The 12,007-nt window shown below is 34.8% G+C and overlaps 1 protein-coding gene across 1 annotated transcript in view; it reads right to left on the minus strand.

Annotated features, from left to right (window-relative positions):
- Positions 1-405: 405 nt before the first annotated feature.
- The window catches only part of LOC148943507 (uncharacterized), a 452,088-nt gene continuing 440,486 nt past the window's right edge, over positions 406-12,007 (minus strand). Inside the window, exon 29 of the mRNA XM_089100994.1 lies at positions 406-2,069. Coding sequence (XP_088957120.1) covers positions 1,972-2,069 — 98 coding nt within the window. The 3' untranslated portion in view covers positions 406-1,971. The remainder of the gene's footprint in view (positions 2,070-12,007) is intronic.

Raw genomic sequence — 12,007 nt, forward strand, 5'->3', positions numbered from 1 at the left:
GTAGATAAGGAGAAAAGCATATCACTGGTGATTGTGAAGCATTTTTAATATGAAAACGCAAGATGTAAACTGAAAGCTATTATTTAATATTTTTGACATTCCTTCCTTCTAATTATAGAGTTGACTTTTACTTTTGCTTATTCTGCTTTATTTTTAGACTAAATTGGATCTTACTGGTCAGTTTTCTTGTACCAGTTTACTGTGAACACACTCTAATGACCTTAAAGCTTGGGCAAATGTTCACATTTTTTTCGTAAATAAAATGTCAAATCAAAAACTTATCGGTCTTCATTCAAAACACATATTTTTTTTAACTATTTTATGAGTACAAAAAGTATGTAACATAGCAAATAGTTTAGAGCTACGTTTAAAAATTAGGCATTTCTTTGATTGAATACTTGACAATTAAAATGTCCATACATACAACAAATGTGTGTATGGATGGAAACATGTGTGATAACAGTAAACAGTAAGATTAGAGTTTAGAGTTATGAAGCCTATTTTTGAGTTTCGTTTACTATTAGCCCAAGAGTTTAGAAAGATGTTTGACAAAAATCTATCCGACAATTATTTCAGAAGAGAGATCTTGATTTGTTTGTGTTTGTTTTCGATAACAAACCTCATCTATGAGTATTTCTAAGCTTTGAGAGTTTTTTTTTTGACTGGCTACCAAAAAATGTTTAAAAAATTCTGAACATTTGCTATTAATTCAGAGAATAGCTGAATATTTCTCGTCTCTGATAGCCTAAACAGATGATTATTTAGTAGTGGGAGAAGCCAGTGACATTTCTGGTGGGGAAAAATATTGGTCAGTTTATTTGTAACGCCCTTTTTATTTCGATCCAAGTCTAGTTTCAGTGCCGTCTCATCATAAAAGATTTATTATCGCTCTTGTTTTATTGCTCACACAGAAATTAAGCACTATTTGAGCTAACAACAACGTTTACAACATAATTTCTATGGTTTCACCATCAGCACTAAAAATGATTAACATAAGTCGCTATGCTCTGGGTTGGGCACGAAGCAGATATAAAATGCAAGCTGACTAACAATAATGTCAACCGATAAATCAGTCTTATCAAATAAGAAGATTACCTTATTTATGAAAATAGTTAAATAAATGACATTTTTGGAAAAACCGTACATGACAAATAAACGGATATTTGAGTGACACGAACAATTAAACAAATCAGAAATTAAAATCTTATTTTAGGCCAAATTACTATGCACCAAAGTAGTCATCATCTGAGTCATTCTCTAAAAGCTTTAGCAACAATCAGGGTGCGAATTTACGAAAATATAAGGTGGCCAAGGACTTACGTTTCCCTTAACCTTTCCTTTTACGTTTCCTTATCCTTTAACGTTAACAAACGAAAATAGGTATATTCCAAAATCTTGGGGGAGAGAGCATCTTTTCAATTTTTCAATGAACTATACCAAACAAGTATTTTTTCAAATCAAAGGAGTAATTAACCCCAGCCTACCTGTAATTGGATCCCCTCATATAGATAATATGTTTCCCTGTAAAAAAGTTTTTTAAACTCAGAAGCTGAAGATAAAATAAAAAACACCTTACTTGAAAATTAAAATAAGATAATCATTCCAATTTTTAATTAAAAGTAAAGGCTGGTTTCTTAGAACACTTCTTCAAATTGAACAATTATCCCCTATTTAAAATAGATTTGTTGCCTGAATAGATACCAAGCATTGGAATACGTGAGCAAGTAAACATCTATGAAGTATCTAACAAGAATGTTCGTAATCAACCATGTAAAAGACAAGTAGATCTAAACAGACGGTTTTGCCAGCTTCAAACACCTAAGATACCTTTGCTGATGGCACGCAAGTAAAGCAGAAGCAACTATTCAAAACACTTGCTGTCTCTAGTCTTTTATAAATCAAAATGTCAAAAAGTTTTACACATAGTAGCTTAATTAGGAAATATAAGAAGTATAAAAAAAATGAGCTTTGTCACAAAATTGTGCAATCTGATACTGAGCACCCAAGAGCATTGTTTCTATCAGCCAGTGATTGTCTTGAGACTATGCTGTGTCGCTGATAAATTTGAGCTGAAAAAAAGAAGAAGAAAATATTAGCATTGTTTTCTTCTCATCAAAATTGAAATTTTTTTTTTTATCAATCGATACTCAAGATTCACTGCAGTCCCCATTGTTTAAGAATCACTGTCAATCAATCCATCATAGATACGAATTGAACCATTTATGTTAGTCAGAAGCATCTTTACGCTCACTTGAAATATTTACATGCCATTTATTGACTCTTTAACAACAGCTTTCCTTACTTAACCAGTGGCTTAATTTCGTCAAAATCCTGGAGGAGGACAACAATGAAGCCGATTTTTCCAAGTCAAGTGACAATGACTGTGAAAAACGAACCATATAGTACCATAAAAGTAAATGTATAGCCTACTAAAGGAAACTTGTCTGTTTCTATGGATGCTTGAATTATGTAGGCCTCTCTTAGTTTTGAAAAGATTTTTGAAGACGTTAAACTTCAGCTAGGCGGTGGGGGCAAGGGGTCTCCCGGGGGAAGTGGTCCCCTGCTCTTTAGCAAATTATCTCCTTGAAACTAACAAAACTAGTCTAGTTAGATAAAACTCAATCAGAAAACATTTTTCTAGCAGATTTTAAACCCCTTTACTTTAATTCTAAAAAGATATTATACTGTTGACAAAAGATAACTTGCTGTTGCCAACTAAATTTTCAAAGGAAATTCTAATCCATTTAACTTGTTATTGAACACATTGATTTGTTATGAACACATTGATATCAAGAAAATAAATATTGAAATTTCGAGACATATATTTTAAGTTTCTAGGTTTAACTGACGTAACTTTTAACTTTCAACTGCGAAAAAACTAGTCATTTTGTTTTAATTTCCTTGAGGTCAAAATCTGGTTGTTTTTACGTATTTATTCATTTATTTGCTAACCCGTCATAAAGTGCACAATTAGACAGAACTTAGTAAAAGGAAAACAGATAAAATAAAATAAATGACCAACAACAACACGAAAAAGGTCGTGGGGATGAATGAAACAAATCACTGCTTTAATACTCACACCCATTCATTTTGGGGGAAATTTAACTTTCCGATCAAGTTTGCAATTCATTTTGCAAGTGACGCTTTGGGCATGACCAGTAGTATCACACTTGGAGAATGTGGTGCTACTTATTATTATGCTTAATATTCTAATTATTTTTGCAGTTGGTGACCCATCATGTAGCAGACAAAGCAGTGACGCGATAAAAATACAAAATCCTCAAATTGAAGTCGTTCGTAACCAATTTTCACTGAATCTCTTAGGAGGGTTTCTTGATAGTTACGTGTTGGGAAATATACTTTGAATGTGCGTGACTTGCCACACCGAATAGTGTTTGTATATTTAGGGATAAATTGTTTCTGTGAAGACTTGTCGAGGTTATATCGCTTAACCACGGCAACAAAAGCTGGCTTCTTCAGTGAAATACCAAGCGATAACTCCAAGTAATTTGTAACTTCCATTATCTGGCCTGCAGTTTGCTTTGAACGGATCACAAGTTTCTATTCTGTTTTAGGTCAGCAAAAATCGGCTATGTTGCCGTCAGGGCATGGACACAAGCTGTCAGTAAAAACCTTGGTCTCAGTTGGGCCCTTTAGATCAGTTGGATGGCTGTTTAGCACAACGGAAAAGGATAATCTTGGATGTGGGGTTTGAGGAGGTTACAGCGTGCCTCAGAAGCTAACTGGAGAGCGACTTGCTTTTATAGTAAAAACTTCTATTTGCCTGTATTAATTATCAATTGACTTTCAGAAAAATAAGTTCTTCCAAGAAAAATAAAAAAATATATTTAGATTTAAGATGAGTAGACATTAAAACCTATAAAAATTCAAGCTTAAAATGTTTTTGGCTGCTTTATGTTTGAAGTGTTTGTTGGTGTAAATGAAAAAATTCTCATTCTGATAATCTAGATGTACATGATGTCGTTTGATTGAGGTCAACATGCCTATCAACATTCCATGAAACTTCAAACTTAATTTCTCAGCCGTTCTTAAGATATTTCACATATGCCCTTTTCACAAGCTGGATGCACACAATGTCTTTAGATTGGTTTCCATATCCTCCTCAGCATTCTCTGAGAATTTGAACTAAATAACCTTACTGCTCCTGATATATTTCAGATATGCTATTTTGACAGCTTGGAGTAGATAGTGCCTGTTGAATCAGACCAATATGCCCCTCAACATTCCTTGAAAGTTTGAACATAATACCGTTAGTTGTTCCTAGGAGTTTCACCTTAATTCTCTTAATCGCCTCTGGAATGTTTCAAATACAATTTTGATAACCAGAATGTAAGTAGTATCTTATGATTTAGTAAGACACCCTCCTCAACATTCCTTGAAAGTTTCAGTATAAGACCCGGAGTCGTTCTTGAAATATTCCAGATGCTACCTTTTGACACCCTGGATGCACATGTTGTCTTTTGATTCAACATCCCTCTTAACGTTCCCTGAAAGTTACCTTCATAGTCGTATCTATTCCGGAAATTAATGTAAATTTCGTCGAGATTCCTGCTTTTGGCAACCTGTATGCGCCAAGTTTCTTTAGATTTAGTACAAAATCCCCCAAAAGATCTGTTGAAAGATCTTGGATGCACATAGTGGCTTTGATTTAGTTCAACATCCCCTTCAAAATTTTCTAATTACTCAAATTACTACTTATCCCTTCCTGAGATATAACAGATACGTCCTTTTGAGCCCCTGGACTCAATTAAGTTATTTTGATTTAGCTTAACATCCCCCTACGCATTTCCTGAAAATTGTATCTTAATAACTATAGTCGTTCATGAGAAATTGCAGATAAGCCCTTTTGACAGCCTGTATGTACTTTGACTTTTTGATTAAGTTGAATCGTAGTATTAGTAGTAGTAGTAGTTGTTGTAGTTGTTGTTGTGTAGTTGTTGTTGAAGTAGTAGATAGTAGTAGTTGTTGTTGAGTAGTAGAAAGTAGTTGAGGCCGCAAGTAGTCACAGTTGCACGTAATTGTAGTATTATACTAGTGCTGTTTGCATGTACTAGCCGTATCCAGGCAACAACATGCTTCTCTCAAAATATTTTGCTGGAGGTCAGCAGACTCCATGATCTCAAGCTAGTGACGATCCCAGTGTCGCCAAATTTTTGGAAATAACCTAGAGGCTCAAGGTCAGATTTAACAGTCGCGAACAAAGTTTTCTTTTGTTCCCCTACTTTTTTCTTCAATGTTTATAGTGGAAGACATTTGAGATAATTTTTGCTTATTTACTCTTTTAATAAACACCTTATTTTGACAAAATCACAGACAATTGAGCAGTCCCCAGATCTTCTACAAATTTTGTTATTCGAGACTGTCAGAAAGGCAAATGAATATAACATATCGTAGGAATTTGTAATTAAATATGTTCAAGTTTGACATTTATGCTACTTCCGGATACCAAGTTTCCTTCGTGTAGATAAGAAGAGAGTTTCCTTACTTTTAGACTCGGTGCTTTGTGCGTTTTGAGTTTTCGCTGCGTTTTCAAAGGGAGTTCTTCAGTTGCAGAAAGACGTTCCATCCTGAGGATATGCGACCTCGAATCTCCATTCTGAACCCCCCCCCCCCCCCCGATCGCGTTTGTCATTGAACCAAGGTATTTGAATGACTAAACGTCCTTGATTTGAGTACTATTTAAGGTCGAAGAAATGAGATCCGTCCCACTCGTCTTAATCGTTTTCTTCTTCGGTATAATTATTTGAGGGTCTGTCGAGACTGCTCTGTTTACTACTTCATGATAATGGTCTGGGCGTCTGCAACAGACTCAGCAAGTATGGCCACATCATCAGCATAGTCAAGGTCCGTCACGGAGAAGGACAAGCTCCCTGCTACAACTGTGTACTTGTCAAGGGCTATACGAATCCAATTGATGGTTGGTGAGAGGACGCAGCCTTAACGTACACCCTCTTCAATTAAGACCAAATCTGAAATCTTATCATTGATTCTAACTTGGGCTTTAGTCCCTTTAGTATGCCTTCTACAACCTGACGATCTTTTCAGGGACACAGTCTTCTTCCATTAATAGTCAAAAGATGTCTCAATGAATGGAATCAATTGCAGCTATGGAATCAATCAAGGTTTAGATCGTCTCTTGATGGTGTTTGAAGCGATGTTCTGGGATATGCCGTAGGCTTAAGATTTGATCACAGCAGCTCATGCCTGGTTTTAATCCTACTTGACTGGGTTACGTGGAGGAGATTTGAGTTTCTTGGAAAGTATAATTGCGAACATCTTCACAGCAATCTGAACGAGGGATACGCCTTGGTAATTTTTACATTCCATATAGTCTCATTTTTGAAGATGGGGACAGCTATGATGCTTCCCACTAATCAGGAATATATTCATTGTCCTATAAATTCGTAAACGAGATCATGGAGCTCAACTGCGGCTGACTCCAACAGAGTTTTCCATTTCCTGGTCTTTGTGGTTTTTAAGTAGTTTGATTGCCTGGGCTAATGCCACTCTAGTTGGCGGGCTCGTACACACATTTTCATAATAAAAGTATTCTGGTGGGAAGAGTAGGGCTATAGAATATTGATTTTCAATATTAGTTATTCCAGGTCTCAGCAAATCTTAGAAGTGTCCCCACCACCTTTTGATGCGTTCCTTCTTACTTGTGAGCAATCTCCTGTCCATTGCTTTGAGTAAAGGGATGGTAAATGCCTCTGCTTCCCGGTATATTCTCCAAGAACCTGGTAAAGTTTCCTCGTATTGTTTCCTGAAGTGGTCATCTCCATTTTATTGGCCGCATTTGACTAGTTGATCTCCCTATTGGCTCTACCATATCTATGATATTCCTTGACGTTGCGATTTTTATGCAGTAGACTGTTTGCTGGTTATCTCTATCATCATTGTGGAGGATTTCAGTCCATCTTTTGGCTTTTCGTTTTACCACAGCGACGATGTTGTGGCGGCTTCCTTCATACGGCTTTTGAACTTGCCCTATTTTATTTTGTTAGGGGAGCATCTTGATGAGTTGAAATTTTGATCAAAACTTTTGCCGTCAGCATGAAGGGTGGCAAATTGGTTAGGTAATCCAAAAGCAAAATATTCTCATTATTTATCTATTTTCGGTATATATCAATTTTCTGACTTAGCATGGACCCCTTCTTTGTAATGAGTCTGTATCTTATCCTTGCCTTTAGCAGGAAAGGGGCTGATCTATTTTTTGAAACTATTTAAGTACCTCTTTGCACCCCCAAGTATGTAATAAATTTGAGTTTTCACTCTTCTATCATGAAATTCCCGGGTATATATGTGGCAGGGCTATTGTCTAAACCAGAAATTGTTTTGTATTGTGAACATGTGCAGTCTGTTTCCATTAGAACACCTTTCACCAAGGCCATGATTGCCGATCTACTGCTCATTGTCATTAAATCTGCAACCAATCCTTGCATTGAAAGCACCTTTAATCACAAGTCTGTCATTTTGGGGGATCCTGTTAATTATTTTTAAGTAACACTGGGTTATTTAAATTTCACTGAGTTTCATTTTCACTAGAATTTCACTAGAAAACTGGTCTTTTAGCTGTTTATGCGCTTCTCTAGTGGGGCTTATACACCAAGGACGGTTATGCTGTTATGTTGGCATTTAAATTTTGATATGCCACTTAAGCACCTTATGCAAGTTGTCGACATCTAAAACGGCTCGAGTTAACGAGGTATCGTATCGCTTTTTGATCTGAACATGCCAAAAGTCTTTCTCTGCAGTCAGTATTACCCGATCTGTGTCGGATTGGTTTTAATACGTTGCATTTCGGTGGGAGAATTTTCCAACAATATTTTGTCGATACAGAAATTCGAGTTGAGCGTGATTACATCCAATAGATAAAATTCAGCTAGAAAACTATTATGGCCGAAAACTACGTAGGTATTGCACGACTTATCAACGGTTTAGCTTCGAAACAGAATGCAGTCGCAGGCAAAAAAAGCATTACTACAGTCATCATTCATCGGATCAACAAGCTACTTTAATGAATATTTTGAAGATGCCTTGGCTATTGTTCGTCACCTCTGACCCCCAGATTTCTATATAACTATGACTTACAATCCTGATTGGTCCAAAATTAAAGAAGTAGCAAGTTTAAAATCTGATGATAATAAGTTTATCATTGAACAATCCACTGAAGTACGTCCCGATCCGGTTGCTCAAATTGCGAAACTGAAATTTGAGGAAATATTCAATGATATTGAGGAAAGACATATATTTGGAAACGTGACAGTATATGTGTATACGACCGAATTTTAAAACTAGGACTACCACAAATGCATTTTCTATTGCGCACGAGTCCTTCTAATCAGATCCGTAATCCAGTCGAAATTGATTATATTACTTCGGCTGAAATTCCAAATATTGACGATTATTTTCGAAGAGAATTAGTATTAAAGCAGATGATTCATAATCCGTGTGGCGAGTTAAATCCAAATGCGAGTTGCATGATCAATAAAAATAGAAAACTGCAGTGCCAATTCGGTTTTCCAATATAATACATTTAAATTACATCTCTAGCGGATGACGAAAAAACAAAGTATCAGCGTCGTCATGATCTCAAATTAGACGAAATGAACGAAGGAAAATTTTGACATAATCGTGGTGTTTATTGAAGAGAATTCAATAATCACCGAGTTACTCGTTATCATGGATATCTTAAAATTTTGATTGAGTGACTTTGAGAAAAATGAGCGTGGGAGGGGGCTTAGTTGCCCTCCATTTTTCTTGGTCACTTAAAAATGGCACTAGTACTTTTAATTTCCATTTGAACTAACCCTTCCACAATATTCTAGGACCGCTGGGTCTATACGATCAACCCTGGAAAAGAAACAATAACATAAAAACAAATAAACGCGCATCCGTGATCTTTCTTCTGGCAAAAAAACAAAAAAAACAAAATTCGATATTTTTGCAGATAGGAGCTTGAAACCTCTACATTAGAGTTCTCTGATGTGATAAATCTGATGGTGTGATTTTCATTAGTGTTATATGAATTTTAGGGGGCGTTTCCCCCTTTTCAGAAATAAGGCAAATTTTATTCTCAGGCGCTTAACTTTGGATAAGTAAGACTAAACTTGATGATACTTTATATATTTGAAATCACCATAAAAATCTGATTCTTTTGATGCATCTATTGGTATCAAAATTCAGTTTTTTAGAGTTTCGGTTACTATTGAGCCGGGTCGCTTCTTACCACAGTTTATAGAATTATCCAGTAAGTTTATCGCAGATCATTTCTGGTCTTCATTCTCGGTGCGAACAAAAATCTCCTCCCACTTATTCATGGATTAGCGGGTTAGTCTGTATACGTTAATCAATGAGAAATATTTCGAAATTGTATCATTCATAATTGTGAAAGCAGAAAAAAACTTGGTGAGCCAGCCAAGCGGTTTGCAAGTGTCCCATCTCACAGGTATGACTTAATTTATATACAAATTATGACTTAATCTATTATTTACAAACAGTGGACTCAACTGATTGGCCTATGTAGGATTTTATAAAAAAGGGGGCGGGGGGCTGATGAAATTTGTGAAAATAAGGAATTTTTTTTCTTCTAATAACTTGTGGAATAGGTGTGATAGTTTCAGGGGCGCATCCAGGATTTTTTTAGGGGGGGGGCGCAAAATAGGTTGATCCGATAAACTTACGTTAGGAGCAAGTTTAATTAATGCAAACTTGCGTTAATTAGGTAAATTACGCTACTTTAGACTACTATAGGGGGGCACCCCTCGCCCCCCCTCCGGATCCGCCACTGGATGGTTTATCATTTTTTTTCACGTCGTGATGTTTATTTTCTACGATATTTATTTTCTAGATAAGACTACTTTCGTTTTCAATCAATGTTTTCCTATGAAATGGACCTTTCCTGAACTTTAAACTATAAACACCTCTGTTTGAAAATCTTTGCACTTTGTGAATTTAGATAGCGATAAGGGCTTTTGATTGAAACCAATTTTAGGACTTGGGTTCTAATTATTGGTTGCTGTGGTAAAAGTTGCCACAATAGCCCTATCCAAGAAAATACCAAACGTCGGTTAAGAAGTGTTTTTCGTAAAATTCTTAGGGAATTTTCAGAAAATTGAAGGACATCACACATTTTAGTGGCCACACATTTTAGTGTATTTTAGTGTATACACATTTTAGTGGACATCACACATTTTAGTGTATATATACAGTTCATATATATATATATATATATATATATATATATATATATATATATATATATATATATATATATATATATATATATATATATATATATATATATATATATATATATACATATATATATATATATATATATATATATATATATATATATATATATATATATATATATATATATATATATATATATATATATATATATATATATATATATATATATATATATATATATATATATATATATATATATATATATAAAAAAAATATATATATATATATATATTTATATCGGCGCGTACAAACAGCTCCTCTCATTTGATCTGCCATCAGCGGTCCAATTACCCTGGAACACGTATTTTGGCAGAAACTTTCTCAAAATGCCTTTGAAACCAACTTGAGACTTCGGAACCTATTTTCAATTCCTAAAAACATCTAGTAATAACATTGCACTACTAATTGCCGATTTTCATGTATGTATTGGAATAAATTAATTTAAAATTAGTTTCTTCAAAATTAGTGTTCCAACGTTGAAGCCAAGTTTCGCGTTCAAGAGAAATCTGACTTGTCTACCCGTGAAAAGATCTAATGCCGCTTATGTTTTTACGTTCTTCAGAGCACTTACACCTCGGTCCGGGTTTTTATAATGGGTGAGATAGGGAATGATCATACTGCTAATTCTATAAACTGTGCTTCTTACTCACAGTTCGTTACCACTCAAAAAATCCGAAACGAAGTTTTCGTTTATTTCTAAGAGACTTATATCGCTTGTGGTTTTAAATTGTTTTGAGAGGAAGAACCAGGTCTAGGCTTCAGCTGCTGAAATGACAAAAAAAAAGTATGGCTTCTGCGACATCGTTGTGAATATACTGGCCATTATGATTATAAGCCAGCAAATTTTTATTTGGCTGTTACAGAGAAAGAAGAAATGTGTGATATCGCTGCAGGTAAGCAAATTGAAACGTGTGACTGTTTTATCATGAATGAGAGAAACATTATTGACTTTATAAAGAGATATAATAAATGTGAAGTTGAATTATGTTGTAAAAAAAATAACCTGGTTTTTCACTACAAGGTGAATATAAAGTGAATCTAAATGATCTACCACCACTAGCTGTTGTCGGTGAGAAGGTATTTGAAAGAGAAGGAATCTGAAGAAAAGATCTTTTTGTATATGCATTTTTGTTGTTAATTAAATAAAAAAAAACAAGTTTTTTTAAACTGAAAGTAAGGAGCGACATTAAAACTTAAAACAAACAGAAATTATTCCTTATATGAAGGGGGCTGTCCCCTCCTCACGCCTCGCTCTTTATGGTAAAGTTTGACTGTGTCTCACAACTTTATTTTTTAAAACAATAAAAAACTTTAGCGTAAAGAGCGAGGCGTTGAGGAGGGGACAGCCCCTTTCATATACGGAATAATTTCTGTTCGTTTTAAGTTTTAATGTCGCTCCTTACTTTCAGTTTAAAAAACTTGTTTTTTTTTATTTAATTTCTGATCGTTTTTTAGTTAATGCAGGGGATGTTTCCCCCTCTTTAAAAAATCGAGTAAATTTTCTCAGGCTCGTAGCCTTTGATGAGTAATACTAAACTTAATAAAATTTATATATTTAGAATCAGCATTATAAACACATTCTTTTGATACATTTATTGACATCAAAATTCCGTTTTTAAAAGTTTCGATTACTATTGAGCCGTATCGCTTGTTTTTTTATTGTTTTTTTTATTACGTATATGTTATTACGTATATGAGGGGGTTCTCCCTTAGTCAATACCACGCTCTT

The sequence above is a fragment of the Artemia sp. Qi Xiang Cuo genome, chromosome 15 (genome assembly GCF_049724085.1).
Source record: "Artemia sp. Qi Xiang Cuo chromosome 15, ASM4972408v1, whole genome shotgun sequence".
NCBI lineage: Eukaryota > Metazoa > Arthropoda > Branchiopoda > Anostraca > Artemiidae > Artemia > Artemia sp. Qi Xiang Cuo.